This window comes from Lycium ferocissimum, chromosome 2, assembly GCF_029784015.1.
Source record: "Lycium ferocissimum isolate CSIRO_LF1 chromosome 2, AGI_CSIRO_Lferr_CH_V1, whole genome shotgun sequence".
Lineage (NCBI taxonomy): Eukaryota > Viridiplantae > Streptophyta > Magnoliopsida > Solanales > Solanaceae > Lycium > Lycium ferocissimum.
The window spans coordinates 58,934,157-58,951,362 of NC_081343.1; the positions used below are offsets into that span (position 1 = coordinate 58,934,157).

The following is a 17,206-nucleotide window of genomic DNA, read 5'->3' on the forward strand; positions in this document are numbered from 1 at the left end:
GCAAATTTGAATTTTGACTAAAATGGTATTAATAAGATAGATATTAAAGATAATGTAAATAATTTAGGATAGATATTATAGATACGTAACTAAAAATGAAGCCTGCGGAGTTAACTACTAACTTCCTTCTCTAATTAACTACCCATTTCCAAACTAAACCTACCAATCATTAGGATTTATCTAAACTATTAAAACAAACTAAACAAAAGAGTTAGTTGCATGATACAAATTAATATGCACAAACTAAATAGAGGAATAGATAATTTAAATGGGTTCAGCCCATTTTAAAATAGAACTGTTGCAATCGGGCATGGGCTCAGCCCCATTTAAAGATGCTACGGTCTGTTTGCTGCTGTTGGGCCTCGGCCCAGCAGAAATTTCACAAACTGCTGCGGATGGGTTGGACTCGGAGGAGATTTCGTTGTTTCATTGGGCCTTGGCCCAACATCGAATGCGGAAGACGAGTCCCTCGGACTCGTATGCGAAGGCCATGCATAAAAATGAGAGGAAACGGATTAGTATATAATAAAGACTATGGCCTAAATAAAGAAACCAAGCATACGGGTTGAATCAGCATATAACCCAATAATAGGACATTTATAGGAAAATGTTCAACGCAAATAAGACAATGATAAGGAAACAAACTGAAGCCCATGCGATCACTTTGAATAAACGTAGGCCAAGTAGGGTCATATTCAATATTTTTTGGAACAAAGGCCTAGTGAATAAAGAAAGGAATTCCCCAAAATGATCAACACTTAATGGTAGAATTAGCTGTCTAGGACGATATATTCAATATACATTAGATACACCATCATATACATGTTGAGATAAATGTACGGGGTTGCATATATTACGTGTATATGAGTATATGCCCTTGGTATGCTACATCAATTCAGTCAAATAAGAAAAGAAATAGGAAAGAGCAATCCTGCTGAGTTGTTTAACACACAAAGAACTCTATGTAGGCATCATCAAAGGACCAAAATGAAAACAAACGAGCCAGCAGACCATATGATTAGTTGTTGGTACAGATCTCAGAAAGCGACAAATTAAGCTTCAAGTAAAAGAAAAAGCGATCTAAAGGCTAGTGAGCGAGATATTTCACATTGCGGCGATTAGAAGTTAACCTAACAAGGTGCTAGATATAAATGTTCCAAAAGTGTGCAAGCAGGTTCCTAACTACATGAAAGCTCCAAGTAACAAATTTACAGAAGAAAACAGAGAACCCATATCCTCATTAACGTGCTTGAATGAAAGTATACTAGTAATATACTTCAATATATACAACCAAATACAATATGCTTGCAATACACTAACATATACAAGCAAAAATCATTACAACCCTTTTTACGTATCCGGACCCTTTCCGATTTAAACATTCAATGGGTATCTTGTTTTTGTTATTGTGGCCTCGTTGATACTAACTTTAAACAAACGAAACGGGGACTAAAAGAACTACCAACCAAATATCCTAAACGTAATCAAACCATAGCTAAAATAGAAACTCAAAAAGAGGACGGAGAATTATAATTTGCAAACACGTTACTACGTTTTGAATCTCGATCGCACCATCAAATTAACACATCACAAAGACATGCTAACACAAGTTCATTAACCGATTAATACTAAAAGGCATTAACTAGACAATGAGCAAAGACACTCTAATCATGTTGAGTTGCTATTAACATGAAGTAAGCTAAAGCAGCATGTGAAAAGCATATTAGACTGGACGATGCCAATATGAACAAGTAATTAACCTAAAATGCCTAATCATGCTGAGCTACTAATATTCACAAGTTTATTAATAATGGTAGCTAATGTCCATTAATCGTGCTTAAATCATTATTAATAAAGGTACTAAAAATAATCACTGATGCACATTAATTATGCTTAAGCTGCTATTAACTGAAAATTAAACCAAACAGCAACCAAGCATACAACAGCTAAGGCACAGAATCGGGATTTGTCCTAACACATTCACAAATACTACATACACGAATCAAATAGGGGCAGAAAAATGAATCAACACAACAAACGAGCCTAAAATAAAACAAAAAAAGACGGAATGGAAAGGAGAATCACCCGCTTCGGTGCGGCAACGGTGTGTAGGGTCTCCGATTTACACTCGAACACTATCACACTCGAGCTTGCGAGGCTCGGATACACCGCAGCGAAAAAATGAGCAAAAACCAAAAAATTGATCTAATGTTGTTGACCCGATATTCAGAATATTGCGACTAAGAGTTAAGATATTTTAAGGAATCTGGCGGTTGAAGGGAACTTCTTTTGTGACTAAGAACTTAATATTTTCAAGGATGCAAGACTGCTAAAAAAGATTTCACTTCTAGAGGGAATTTCTGCCGCTAAAAAAATCCCCCTTTTCACTTCCGAAAATGATTATTTATAGGCAAAAGATTAGGGTTTGGGCTGAGGTTTGAAATTTCGGGCGGGGTTTTTCTGGGTCAACAACGTTCGGATGACCATGGTCAGAAACCAACTAAGAAGAGAACAAAGACCATTAAAACTCGTACCCAAAAATACGAAAAGGGACTGATAAGATAAGATTCGGGTTCACGAATGAACAAAATTCATTAATTGCTTTTTTCAGATGCAAGCAGAGGGAAAAAAAAGAAGCAAACAAAATCTTTCCCTTCTTCGACCGTCGACCTCTGAACCGATCATTAATTCCTTTCCTAAGATGGGCACATGCACGGCCTACGGAATCAAAAGAAGTTAGCTTTTGCTACATGTCTTTGAATGGGAAAATGATGAGGCTGTAGGGTTCGCAAACGGACGAGTTTTGCACGGAAAAAGGGGTGGACAACTCTTGTCCATGGCTAAGGTAGGCTAGGTTTTGCCATTTTTGGTTGAAGAAAGGAGAGAGGGAAAGAGAGAAGGTGGGGTGTGCGGCGAAGGGTGAAAGAACCTTAATGGTTCACTATGTTTTGACATAGTCGGGTCGGGTCATCGGGTAGCGGGGCTGGGTAGCGTGGTGGGTGAGTTTAAAATATGGGCTAGTTATATTGTGGTGGTCATTAACGGGTAGGGTATTATTTTAGGTGACAATGGGCTTATAATTCTAAATGAAGACCTATTTCAATTAATTATATGCTACCGCGTGTTAAAATATTATTTGATATAAAAGTACGTATTTATTAGTAATCAGATAAAGATAAAATTATATGACGTCGTAATAGCCGTGCAATATTTTGAAAGTCGATAATAAATAAAATGTTGTTATTTAGTTGTGCGGAAATAAATGCGATGCGTGTGCATAAGATGGTAAAAATGCTGAAATGATAAAAATGCAGATTATCATAATACAGGTAATAATAATTAAATAACAATGATAATAATAATAATAATAATAATAATAATAATAATAATAATAATAATAATAATGATGATGATGATGATGATGATGATGGCAGTAACAAAATAATAACGGCTAGCGCATGAAACGCCGGCATTAATAAGAGGCTGATAATTAAAGCAAAATACAAATAATTATTTTAAAGTTGCCAAAATATCAGAAGCGTAACTAAATATTTTGGGGAGGACGGGACACAATTGGGTGTCAACAAATGGTTACAAGAGTCTATAAATAATATTAGTAAGTGGCGGAAGATTTGGAGGGTGAATGAATCGAAAGAAGCATGAGTTTCGTCAAAGTCGGCAAGTTGGGAATATGATAACTTGTATTTTGGGTGAGATTAGGAGTTCTTCACATAATAATAATAATAATAATAATAATAATAATATGAAGTTTTAATTGTATAATGGTCGTTTGTTAAGTTTGGAAGTCAAACAAGTTGTAATACAAAAGTCGAAAAAGGGCGTCGCAAGTTAAGTTTGTAAATTTCACTGAAATTTGGGTCAGATGTCTCGGAGCTTTTCTCTCAATATACTTGGAGTTACAGGATGATCCACCTACCAAATCGAATGTCTACGAGTCTAGTTTCCAGAGCATTTTACCGTTCATCGATACGACATCGGAGTAGAGAGATATTCGCATTTCCGTCCAGGAACATAAACTGTCATAGGAACATAAACTGTCATGGGAACAGTTTGCTGTTTTAAATTGCCCAAGTATATATAGGCCCTTGCACGAATTATTCTTCCATTTTTCACCATCCCCAACCTAGAAAACCCTCAAACCCTCTTAATGAATCAAAGAAGCATGAGTTTCGTCAAAAGTTGGCAAGTTGGGAATATGATAACTTGTATTTTGGGTGAGATTAAGAGTTCTTCACATGCTAAGAAAATAATAATAATAATAATATGAAGTTTTAATCATATAATGGTCGTTTGTCAAGTTTGGAAGTCAAACGAGTTGTAATACAAAAGTCGGCAAAGGGCGTCACAAGTTAAGTTTGTAAATTTCACTGAAATTTGGGTCAGATGTCTCGGAGCTTTTCTCTCAATATACTTGGTGTTACAGGGTGATCCACCTACCAAATCTAAGGTCTACGAGTCTAGTTTCCAGAGCATTTTACCGTTCATCGATACGACATCGTAGTAGAGAGATATTCGCGTTTCCGTCCAGGAACATAAACTGTCACGGGAACAGTTTGCTGCTTTAAATTGCCCAAGTATATATAGGCCCTTGCACGAATTATTCTTCCATTTTTCACCATCCCCAACCTATAAAACCCTCAAACCCTCTCCATTAATCCTCCATCAATCTCAATCCAAACCAAGAGCAAATATATCAACTTTAACATGAAGAACAAATACGGCGACTTCAAAATTGTGATTTCTTCACTATTTCACCTTTCGGAGGAAAATTTTGCTTTGAAGTAACTTGGAGTTTGAAGTGATTTTCATGACCTAAGGTATATTTTAACTTCCTTTTGATCTCTTTGAACTTCTACAAGTAATTGATCATAGAAATTGGTCAAAACCCCCGTAGAACAAGCTCTTGTATATTCTTTTGAAACTTTCGCGAACTTAGCTTATTTGTTGGGCTGTTTTATATGGTTTTGTTGTGTTGTTTGAAGTTATGGTGATATGGATGGGATCACATTGAAGAGGAGAAGTAGAAAAGTAGAATTTGGTAGCATTTTACGGGAAAATTTCACTACAAAAAGGGCCTATAAATTCATGCCCATGAGTTGCTCGATTAAATGTCTAAATGAAGATTTCTATAAGCTATGACCTTGGTTTTGATCTTGAATAGTCCGTATTATGTAGGAAATCATTCGTAAGGCATTCAAGGACTCGGGAAACATATATAACTCCATCGACGAGGTATGTAGGGCTTTCTACTCTTTTTGTGGCATGGTAAACTCGATGAACGTTTCATTGATACATTCATTTCGTGAAAACATAAGTCAATCATATTCTTATAATTGAGCAGCCCTCTACTTCATACATGACTTATATTAAAGTACTGTCCATATTTCCATGTTTCTTTGGTTATTGATTGAAACGTTTTCATAAAACTTAAGTCGGCCGTATCCCGAAATGGTTAAGTTTACCTCTTCTCTGAAATAGCTTGTATTAAAGTGTATTCCCGCACCCTTATTTTTCTTTTCCATCACATAAAGATGACAGACCTTCCATTGATATAAGTTTCCACTAAACATGAGATGAACACGCTTCCTTGTGATGGACTAATCTTTATTTCATATATGATTGCATCAAACGCCTTTCATGCTTCTATATCTCTTTTGGCCACCGAATTGGAATGGTTCCGCTAAACTTGGATTGATCATAAACCATCCGAACACGTTGGACTCTATTTCATGTGTAACTCATACCAAGTATCTTACATGTTCTCCATGTTGTTGTCTCTTGAATTGAAAGGTAAAGAACGTAGCGACAATAATGATAGTCGGAGGGTAACGACGATAGGTCACTCCGTCTCTTTTTATGATTTCTCTTCTGAGGTTAATCCTGCATTGCACTTATATATATGTATTTATTTTCATTACCGAGCTGCGCTATAGTCAGCCGGGTAGGCACTTATATGTGCACCTAGATGTATTTCTTTCTTTACCGAGCCGTGTTGTAGGCGGCGGGTAGGCACGTAGCTATGCACAACGATCGATTGGGCGAGGATGATGTTATGATGATAGGAAGCTCACCCCACGGACGGATTTATTATTGTTATATGATATGATATATGCCTCCACGTGGAGGAATGATTTTACGGGCACGCATTTACATTTATGTTATGATTATGGTCGCCCGCCAGGCCGCGTTCGAGTTTCGAGGTTGTCTACATCTTTTCCCAAGTTATCTATATCTCTTATGCTTATGTTACGTTTATGCTATCGTCTTACATACTCGGTACATATTTCGTACGACGCATTTTGTCTTGCTGTGATCATGCCCACAGGTACAATAGGCGGATTGTTGTACCTTTCTCGATGGGATACCAAAGTTCGGCGGGGATGTTCGCACTCATTCTCGGAGTTCTTGGTCGAGTCATTAAATAGGATGCATGCATATATATAGAGAGAGTATGGCTATGGGTACGTCGGGGCATCATTTGTCCCGACCGCCGATGCATATTAGTGCTCTTAGAGGCTTACGGACTATCGGTCGGTGTACGGGTATTGTGTTTGGCCTTACGGCCTTTCCGACTAGTTGTCTTTCTTAGTTGTGGCCTTATTGGCCTTGTAATGCATATATGTGTTATTGGGCCTTTTACGCTGCAGTTGTTATGATATACTTCTTACTATTGTTATTCGGCGGCCTCGTAGGCCTATGATTCACGTTACAGAGTTTAGATATCACAGCTGGTTCGCTCGGCCCTTCGGGTGCCAGGTGCTGGCCACACCCCAAGGTTGGGGTGTGACACCTAACTTTGCTACCAAATTCTGAGTCGGTGTTCGAACTCAAACCTCATGTTATTAGGCAATATGGGCAAAAATTAAAGACCGCCATTTTGAGGGGCAAAAATTAAAGAACAGTGCATTTGCAGGGCACTCCGCACAAAAAATTGAAACATTTTCAAGTTGAAAAGTCTTGGGCCGACTACTTCATTACGTAGACAAATTTGGGCAATTTGCAGGAATCTCCTTCAAAGGCACTGGTATTTAATTTTTGCCCCTCAAATTGGTGGTCTTTATTTTTTGCCATTCACCTAAAACTCCTAGGTTCCGGATTCGAACTTCCACTCAGTCAAAATAAAATAAAAATTCGCAAGGTAGAGTTTGGATTCGCTAGGCAGAGTTTCAAATCCTACCTTAAGGTAGAGGTTTGTATTTTTTTACCGCTGTTACCATCTAAAAAAACAATGGAATTGTACTAAATCATGATTCTGCTTAGTGCTTTCTTTCATCTATAATCTGTATTTCTGCAAAGTATGTAGAACTAGCTATTGGCTTTACGAGAAAAGTGACACGAACTTTAGTTGTGAACAGGGAAAGCAAGTGTGATAACAGCTGGTGGGCTGGTTGGATCAGCAGTAGAAAATTGGTTGCAAGTAGACATTCTCCCGTTTCTAGGTATACACACTCCTCCTATGGTTGTGAGTGAATTTATACTTTTCTCGCAATTTCTGGTCTCGTTGTATCTGATATAGGGCAACACAACGGCATGCAAACTCTGCCTTAAGGTAGAGTTTGCTACCATTTTTTTTCCGGTAATTATCAATTTTATTACCAAGTATGAAACTGTACAGCTCAAGATAAAAAACCAAGGAACCAGCTGATGAACACAAACCGTCCACTACAGCCAGTGCTCTACGCTACCAAAACTTCCTCATCTATAGCTTAAGGATAGAAATTTAACGTGTCCAGAATCGTTGTTAGCTTCAGTTTACCACAAGGCCTCTGAAAGACGTCTTGTATGATCTGTTTGATAATAGCTTCAGGTTGTCTTTGGGTGTTTTTGAAGGCTCTTTGATTCCTCACACCAGATGTTGTACACACTTCCTGCCAGAACAATCTATATAATTCAGCCTTTGTTTTTCCCCTTCATCACAGTGCTTGCCCAGAAAACTTCATCTTGCCATCCCATTGGGATTCTGTCCAGACCTTTCCAGTTCAACAACTTACTCCAAATGTTGTATGAGACTATGCGTACACTTGAAGAACAGGTGCTCCACATTCTCATCTTCTACTTCACACAAGGGGCATGTCTTTCGGTCAGTAATACCCCATTCAGACAACCTATCCCTGGTGTATAGTCTCCCCATAATGGCCAAGTATAAGATGAAAGTCCATTTAGGAGGTCCACCATTGCTCATTAAATATGAATGAAAAAAATGGAAAAAGTTACTTTAATACAATAATTGTTGGGTAAAAATTTGCCATACGAGCCTATTTTGGATAAAAGGCATTCTGACGAGTTGTCATTAATAAATTTCTTTACGCACATATACCCAGATTCTTTTTTTTTTTTTTTTTTTTTTTTTCTTGAAATCGATGTTCGACAGCTAATTTCTCCTTTAAAAAATTCAAAATTAAAGACCAGTGCCTTTGAAGGACAATCCGTGCAAAAAATGGACAAATTTGATACCCCAGAACTCGGCATTTTGTAGGATCGGAACAGCAATGTCTTCTTAGTAACAAATAGGGATTACAGTAGGGTGACAAAACTATTGACTAGACTTGGTTTACAAGATAAACTCAGTCTAATTTCACCACATCAAGTGAGGTTTTTAGTGAGATCTGAATTTTGTTTAGTATATGGTGAAGTTACCACACTTAGTATATGGTGAAGTTACCACACATTAGATTGTGATATCGACATACATTTTGTCATATCTAAAACGCCTAGGTTACTACAGGTGAAGAGAAAATTCTGTATTTAGATTCTTGATATTTGTTTCGGCTATTTATGATGACACACGTACATGACCCAAACAAAGAAGCAAACTTGACAATTACAATTCTGTGGAAAACTGAGAGTACAAATTAATGGTCGAGGGTTAAAGTGTTCACTGTTCAAACTTTTTGCCGTAGTTCCATAATATCATCTAAAAGGTAGTCAACTTTTCATTAAATATGAATGAAAAAAATAAATACTTAATTCAATAATTTCCCAAACTGAACATAGCAGTATGGTTGGCATTCTGACGAGCTGTTGTTTGCGACAGTCGTCATTAATAAGACACACACATATCCAGATCGACAGCTAATTTCTCCTTTAAAAAATTCAAAAGATTTGTCAAGCTTCAATCTTGCACGTGCTTCAAATTCAATTTATTAGTTACAGCTTGTAGTAGTAACAAGAGTACTGCTAATGCCGTTGAAATTGGAAGAAACTAATGAACATAACTCTTTACAATTTCAATTAAAATTGAATATATTATTCTACTCCATAATTTATTTAATCATGATTGTAAGTAGGAGCACGTTAGAATTTTAGGTGAAAACAAACTTACAACTACTACCGGTCAATTTTTTATTACTGCAGAGACAAAAATCAAGAAAAAGCCACCAGGAAGCAAGCCAATCAATAATGACATATTTCAACAACTTGTAAACAGAAACCCAACCAAAAAACTGAAAAATGAAAGGAAGACCAGTACTATTCTGTAGTAATTTGAATAACAAGGTAATGGGGGTTATTCAGCTGCTTGTAGCAATTATCACTGCAGTTCTACTTATCACAACTTTGTTCATGTCCAGAGAGATTAAGCTGCAGGACATTGGAAAAAAGCCTCAGTTGAACTCATTATCCAGCTGCAATTTCTTTTCAGGTAAATGGGTATTTGATAATCAATCTCGCCCTCTTTATAATGGGTCGAATTGTTCGTTCATTTCGTTCTTGGATGATGGAATGGCTTGTCAGAGTTATGGGAGAAAAGACCTCAACTACCTCTATTGGAAATGGCAACCCCATGATTGTGACCTTCCAAGGTAGTAGTAGTATTTTTCTGTTTTTCTTCTATTTTTTCGGCTTTTGGTTCCTGGGTATTGTTTGTTTTGGATTGTAATTCTTGATTTTGGCAAAGATTTAATGCCACAGCAATGTTGGAGAAGTTGAGGAACAAGAGGCTTGTGTATGTGGGAGATTCACTCAATAGGAATCAGTGGGTTTCAATGGTGTGCATGCTAGAGTCATCAATCCATACTCATCTCAAACATGTTCACTTCAATGGTTCTTTGGTCACATTAAAAGCTATTGTGAGTTTCAACTTTGCTAGTATTTGGTTTTTGAAGCTTGAAAATGCAGTGGGCTTAGATCTTGTTTCAAAAATTGGTGAAGGAATACAATGCTACCATTGATTTCTACTGGGCACCATTGTTGGTGGAATCTAATTGCGATGATGCATGGCATCATCGTGTGAAGGATCGCGTACTGAGAGTCGATTCAATAGAGAAACATGCTAGATTTTGGGAAGATGCTGATGTACTTGTCTTTAATTCCTATTTATGGTGGAGACTGGATTTGACTGTTCTGTGAGTACTTAGCCTTGCAACCTTTAACCATTCATATGAAGTACTTAATTTCAAAGATTTTAGGCATAATATCATGTCCATTAAATATGATAGATTGTGTAATTTCAGGTGGGGATCGTTTGAAAGTACAGATGCAAAGTATGAACAATTAGGGATGCTGCATACATACGAATTGGGGCTTAAGACATGGACGGATTGGTTGGACACTCATGTCAACCGCACCAAAACTAGAGTTTTCTTTGTTGGCACGTCACCCACGCACAGCAGGTATATAATTCACAACTTCTCTTTATAAATTTTTTTGTAATTGCACCATTGAACCAGAAGCGGGTTTGAAGTTTATAAGTTTCTATAATAATCTCAAGTTAATACTATAATAATAATTGTGTCAATTGCAAATATTTATAGAATTTAGTGATTTCTTAATATGTATACAAGAACTGGGAAAAGCTAATAAGTTCACCTGAACCCTAACTGACCCTCTAGATCTGCAGTTGCATTGAACACGCTATAACAACACCACTTACTACTAAGCTTCAACCCAAGCTAGTAGGGTCGGTTGTATGAAACCTCAATATCATATGCTCCATTTGGGGTCCATAATATTTCAATACTCCGTAAAGAGTTTTCTAAACATTAGGAGTAATCTAAAATACTCTAGTAAGCACTAGTCTTCTACTAGTTGGTATCACCTGTACGGATTTGTTAACTTCTGTTTCTGTTTATCTTTTGCTAGACCTGTCGGGACTCAAGATATTCTAGATCTTTTGAGATACTAACTTCTTTGCATATGATTTTTGGTCTACCTCTTCCTTGTTTTGACACACTTATTATATGATTTTAAAAAATATGAAAACAGGTTATCCAATTAATCATAGTAGTAACAATGGTTAGCAAATATGACTGATAAATATAATGGCAGGGGTGAAGAGTGGGGGAAGGCAGAGGGTAAGAATTGCTACAATGAAACAGAGCCAATTTCTAATGTCTCTGAGTATTGGGGATCAGAATCAGATCCAGAAATGATGAGATTGGTGGAAGTAGCCATCAAGAAATTGAATGAGAGAAGTGGTATCAAAGCAGATTTGCTAAACATTACTCAACTTTCTGAATATAGAAAAGAAGCTCATCCATCCATCTACAGAAAGCACTGGGATCCTCTAACCAAAGAACAATTGTTAAATCCAAGTAGTTATGCAGATTGTACACATTGGTGTCTTCCTGGAGTCCCTGATGTTTGGAATCATTTTTTATATGCATACCTTCTTTACTTGTGACCAATGTGGAATGAGACTAGTTCTTACAAAAGCGGTAAGAATGTAACTGGATCATTTGTTCTTTTAATGAAGATTCTTTGTGTTGTTAAAAGCTTGAACAATGAAGATTAATGACAAGTGCCAAATTGATCAAGTCATGTAGGAACAGACCTAAAGAGTTTATCAGTCTTTACGATGTTTTGAATTGCTCCATCACATTTATTTCTGGAACATCTGCTCTGTGCTCAATTGGTGCATGTCCTTAGAGCAGTCAACATCAGAGACTTAGTACACAGTCCGCAAGCGAACTGCGTAGGCACCCATTGATAGCGGAGGAGGTTACCGCTAGCAATGTAGCTGAAGACAACAACCCAAACAAGCCAATTCGGGGTTACTGTTAAGCAGTCTCATTGGCTACATAATTAAAAGGTGCCATCCCTCTAGGGAGATGTAGGAGAAAGTGTAGATATAGCAAAAGAGGTCGTAATGTAATAATCTAAGGGAAGAAAAAGTTAAGATCTAGGAATTCTGAAGATAGAGGAGAGAAGTGAACATTAAGGCGCTTGGTTCGAAACCAGGACAATCCAAGATTATAGTCCTAAGATTATAATCTGGATGATCAATCTCACCTTTTATATGGAGTAAGTTATACTAAATTTTGGTATAAAAATGATATTTGTGTTAACTAATACCTCCAACCAAACACTTTACGAATCTAATCGTAAAATTTATACTAGATAACTCACCTAATCCCTTAAACCAAACGGCCCCGAAGGAATAGAAAGATCAAAAGAGTTAACTTTTGTTCTCTGTAATACGATGATTACACAAGAAACTACCCGAAAATGACAAGGGAAAAAAATAGAACAATAAGGAAAATTTGAAACTAACAGAAACTCAAGATTCCTCCGACATTTAAAAAAGATTTTTTTTTCTTCTTTTTATATAGCAATGCACACAAGCTGAAGTCACTATTTGGGAAATTATAGATCAATTCAGATAATTGTAAATTTAACACGATCAGAAGATTACTAGAAGTTACTCGTACAAGAGGAGAAAGGAATATAGAGAATATTATCTTGTTGTTCGGGAGGTTAGAGCCCAAAATCTCAAGAAATCAGAACTTTTAAGGTTTCATTGGAAAAGAGAAGTAATGGAACGTAATTATTATGATGCCTCATGTTCACAACCAAATTTTTGATCTTATTTCCTCCTCTGGAATAGTGTTTTCAAAACTTTCGCAAACGTAGAGATCTAAAATATGCATTTGTTCAAAGTTCATACTTTAAATCGAAATCATTAAAAGAAGAAAAAGAAAAGAAATAAATGAATACAACTTTTATTTATTGTAAAGGAAAATCCTTTTCAATTTTCATTTGCCACTTTGACAAGGTATTGAGTCGACAGTCGTCATTAATAATTTACACACATACCCAGATCGGAGAGATACTTTCGCTTTCAATAAAGGTCCAAAAGCACTTGCTCCCTCCTCGATCTTGCTTAATTACAGTAGTGCCAATTTATTCTTCTGTGATTCATATGAAATTTTAAATATTATTTTAAATTAAAGTATTAAATTAATAATCATATTTTATAGTAATTTAATAAAAAAATATCATATTAAAATCGTCAAATTGAATGGTTAATGCATTTGAGTTATTAAATTTGCAAGAGAAGTATTATTTTATTATTATAAGAAAGAAAGGAGGAATTACTACAAAAATATCATATTAAAAATCCTCAAATTGAATGGTTAATGCATTTGAATTATTAAATTTGCAAGAGAAGTATTATTTTATTATTATAAGAAAGAAAGGAGGAAGTAAGATCTCTTGGCCTCTTACAATTTGAATAAAAGAATTTTTTTTTCCAAAGCTCTTATGTGGAAAAAATAAAAATCTCCTGTAAAAAGGTCATAAAACTAAAAAAATTTGTAGAGAAATTAAAAAAAGGGTTTGTTCCATAATAAGTAGCTAAAAATCTATTTCTCCCTAATTTACCTTAATTAATGAAAGAAAAGTATTTAATGATTACTCCCATTTCATATTGAAACAATAAGATTATAAATAAGGATAAGTTTGAAAGAATAAAATCAATTTTTTTGTTGAAATTCTAAAACACCACTTATTTTGAAACAATAAAAAAAATCTAAAACACCACTTATTATACAATAAAGGGATTATCAAATATTTTAGGCTGCTGGAAAGAGGATGTCGAATATATTGGGAATGATAAAGCAATATTAGTACGGAATTTGTTATTGCTGCAGAGACAAAAGGCACCTGTTGCCAAATCAGTCCCAAATTTGGGTTGTTGGACTGGGGGGTCAAAATAATCAGCCTAATTGGTTGCTTCTTTGACGAGTTCCCCATTTTCATCTCACACCAATCATGACTAATTCCATTTCGAAATAGGAAACCAACCACAAAAAAAGAAAGCAAAAGCCTGAAAAAGCACAGACAAATGAATGGAAGACCAATTAAGGGAATGGGTATTCAGCTAAGTTTTCAGTTATTGGTAGCAATTATCACTGCTGTTCTTGTCATTACAGCTTTGTCTATGTCTAGAGGGATTAGTGAAGCTCCAAAGTTAATTGAGAAGGAGACCAAGAAAAGCTCATTATCTAGCTGCAATTTCTATTCTGGGAAATGGGTATTTGATAACCAATCTATCCCTCTTTATAATGGGACAAAGTGTTCTTTCATGGATGATGGAATGGCTTGTGAGAAGTATGGTAGAAAGAATCTTGATTATCTTTATTGGAAATGGCAACCCAATGATTGTGACCTTCCAAGGTACAGTATTATCTGTTTTTTATTTTTTCATTCTCCTACTTTTTGTTCTTGGGTATTTGTGGATTTTAATTGTAGTTCTTGAGTTTTACAAAGATTTAATGCCATGGCGATGTTGGAGAAGTTGAGGAACAAAAGGGTTGTTTATGTGGGAGATTCACTCAATAGGAATCAGTGGGTTTCAATGGTCTGCATATTAGAGTCACAAATCCCTAATCGTCTCAAATATGTTCACTATAATGGCTCTTTGGTCACCTTTAAAGCTATTGTGAGTTTCAACTATTGCTTCTCCAATACCCCATATTGCTCTTGCTCTGTCTTAATTTATCTGACATTTTTTCATTTTTAGAGGGTCAACAAGAAAATCTTTTACCGCGATTTATCCGTATGCCCTTTAAATATTTTAAGTTAGTTCATTATTGTGACTTATAGTACTAATTTCTAAATATGTAAATTATTTTTCAAAAAGCTTAAAGATTGTATGTCCGAGTTCACGGTCAAAATAAAGAAGTCTGATTCTCGAAATCCGAACTATATCACATAAATTGGGACAGAGGGAGTACCTTGAAATTTGATTGCAGTTGCTAATTAGTTTTCATTTTTGAACATTGGTAAATTAAGGAGTACAATGCTACTATTGATTTCTACTGGGCACCATTGTTGGTTGAATCAAATTGTGACGATCCATCGTATCATCGTGTGGACGAGCGCATAGTGAGAGTGAATTCCATAGAGAAGCATGCCAGAATTTATAAAGATGCTGATGTGCTTGTCTTTAATTCATATCTGTGGTGGAGATTGAATTTGAAGGTTCTGTGAGTACATCTTTGCAACCTTTGGCCATTCATAAGAAATTATAGTCCTTAATTTCAAGATTTTTGGCATAAGGTGTTCATTAATATGAGAGTGATTTGTGTAATTCCAGGTGGGGATCTTTTGATAGTGCAAATGCAAAGTATGAATATTTGGGTATGTTGCGTACATACGAATTGGGGCTACAGACATGGGCAGATTGGTTGGAAACTCATGTTAACCGCACCAAGACTAAAGTTTTCTTTGTTAGCTTGTCACCTACTCACAGCAGGTATATAATAGGAGTATTACTTTTTTCGATCCCAAATATTATTCAATTTTAGCAAATAGAATTTGTTTCCAAATTATTTGACGTTTTAGAAAAACAAGAAGTCAGTGCTGTTTTCTCCATATGCTCTTACTGTTAAAATTAGTGAAGTGTTATTAAGTGTGACATATTAGGAGATATATGGTAGTTTCGACAATACTCTTACCACTAAGCTATTCCTAAAGTAGTATAATGGACTCATCGTTTTTACAGATGCTTGGCCATTTCTGAAGAACCTTTGTCACTTCAGTGCCCTCAACAACCCTTACTAGAAGAAATTATTAATTGCATCTTTGATTGCCTCCATATTAATTTAAAACGTGAAACCAAGGGTGGGATGGCAAGTCCAAGAAAATAAGTATAAATAAGTTGGACCTGATGTCAAGTTCCGTGTAGGAGTAAGTCTCCTGTGATATTAGATCATGTAATGGATCATCTTTTAAATTTACCTTTGGGGTTTGTACTTTGTATATAGCTAGTTGATTTTTGACTCTCAATTAGTTTATGACTTCACGCATACTGACTGAGTCATAGGAGTACTAATTTAATGAAGAAACATAAAATGGCAGGGGAGAAGATTGGGGGAAGGCAAATGGTCAGAATTGCTACGACGAAGCAGAGCCAAATTCTAATGCAACGTATTGGGGATCAGATTCAGATTCAAAGATGATGAAATTGGTGGAAGTGGCCATCCAGAAATTGAATGAGAAGAGTGGTCTCAAAGTAGATTTGCTCAACATTACTCAATTGTCTGAATATAGAAAGGATGGCCATTCATCAATCTACAGAAAGCACTGGGATCATCTGACCAAAGAGCAATTGTCACATCCAAGTAGTTATGCAGATTGTATACATTGGTGCTTACCTGGTGTTCCTGATGTTTGGAATAACTTTTTATATGCATATCTTCTTTACTTTTGATCCGTACAGAACAAGACTAGTTGGTACAAAAATAGTAAAAAAATAAAATTAATTTTTTCTTGAAAGGACTGAATCACCCTATTTCATTCCTTTGCTAAGCTGATAGTCCAGGCTCAATTAGAGCACTAAACCATGTCGTTGAAGGGAAAAAAGCTTATATGTACATGTTTATACCAAATCAATGAATGCAAGACTTGTGTTTGTAATTGATTCTCACTTTAAGTTGTGTTTTCATGTAGTTAAAGGGATTGGTTTTGCATAAATATCGGATGTGAGTACGTATTTTCTGTTGTTAAGCCCTCATGACTCAATAAAGGAAACAGAGTACGCACACCATAATTTGTCTGAAACACTTGGGGGAAAACAATCCGTCAATTGTCAAGGGTGGATGTATGAATGACCTATATATAATGTTCAAATCAGCTTATGTAATCCATGTTTGTCCAACATAGAATACACATCTGCCAACCCTGGGGTATGAACAATTGGTACTTTTGATTGAAACACGATGACAAAATAAGCTAGCAATGACACCCGCAAGGGTGGCTCAGTTAGTTGAGAATGGGGGAACTACATAATGGAGGTGCCGGGTTCGAAACCCCCCACGGAACGGAGAGATTTGCGCCTTTTCCGGATCGAGCTCGTCGCACATGGCTTGCTAGTGCGGGTTATCTCTATTGTGTAGGCGAGCTATTACACAAGAAATGGGTTCTTCCCTTGGAAATAAGGCGAAAGGGGTATGTAGGTTCCTTG

At 36.1% G+C, this 17,206-nt stretch overlaps 2 protein-coding genes across 4 annotated transcripts; both read left to right on the forward strand.

Annotated features, from left to right (window-relative positions):
- The first annotated feature begins 9,337 nt into the window (after positions 1-9,337).
- Positions 9,338-11,774, forward strand: LOC132046361 (protein trichome birefringence-like 34). 2 transcript variants are annotated; one of them, XM_059436968.1, is made up of 5 exons: positions 9,338-9,821; positions 9,917-10,088; positions 10,171-10,364; positions 10,473-10,631; positions 11,287-11,774. In XM_059436968.1, the coding sequence occupies exons 1-5, from the start codon at positions 9,472-9,474 to the stop codon at positions 11,639-11,641; spliced, it is 1,230 nt and encodes a 409-aa protein (XP_059292951.1). In that variant the 5' UTR covers positions 9,338-9,471; the 3' UTR covers positions 11,642-11,774. The 2 variants fall into 2 exon arrangements, with proteins under 2 accessions (XP_059292951.1, XP_059292952.1); XM_059436969.1 differs by having other exon boundaries at positions 9,564-9,821; positions 9,931-10,088.
- Positions 11,775-13,832: 2,058 nt separating this feature from the next.
- LOC132046362 (protein trichome birefringence-like 34) lies at positions 13,833-16,659 on the forward strand. Of its 2 annotated transcripts, XM_059436971.1 has the most exons (6): positions 13,833-14,415; positions 14,509-14,680; positions 15,034-15,227; positions 15,338-15,496; positions 15,746-15,930; positions 16,102-16,233. In XM_059436971.1, the coding sequence occupies exons 1-5, from the start codon at positions 14,084-14,086 to the stop codon at positions 15,888-15,890; spliced, it is 1,002 nt and encodes a 333-aa protein (XP_059292954.1). In that variant the 5' UTR covers positions 13,833-14,083; the 3' UTR covers positions 15,891-15,930; positions 16,102-16,233. The 2 variants fall into 2 exon arrangements, with proteins under 2 accessions (XP_059292954.1, XP_059292953.1); XM_059436970.1 differs by lacking the exon at positions 15,746-15,930 and having other exon boundaries at positions 13,845-14,415; positions 16,102-16,659.
- The last annotated feature ends 547 nt before the right edge of the window (positions 16,660-17,206 follow it).

Bases quoted from the DNA above. Each gene is read 5' to 3' on its own strand.
- LOC132046361 (XM_059436968.1), top strand. From the start codon at position 9,472: ATGAAAGGAAGACCAGTACTATTCTGTAGTAATTTGAATAACAAGGTA. The intron at 10,089-10,170 runs GTGAGTTTCAAC...AAATTGGTGAAG, and splicing joins TGGTCACATTAAAAGCTATT to GAATACAATGCTACCATTGA. The intron at 10,365-10,472 runs GTGAGTACTTAG...GTGTAATTTCAG, and splicing joins AGACTGGATTTGACTGTTCT to GTGGGGATCGTTTGAAAGTA.
- LOC132046362 (XM_059436970.1), top strand. From the start codon at position 14,084: ATGAATGGAAGACCAATTAAGGGAATGGGTATTCAGCTAAGTTTTCAG. The intron at 14,681-15,033 runs GTGAGTTTCAAC...TGGTAAATTAAG, and splicing joins TGGTCACCTTTAAAGCTATT to GAGTACAATGCTACTATTGA. The intron at 15,497-16,101 runs GTATATAATAGG...ATAAAATGGCAG, and splicing joins TTGTCACCTACTCACAGCAG to GGGAGAAGATTGGGGGAAGG.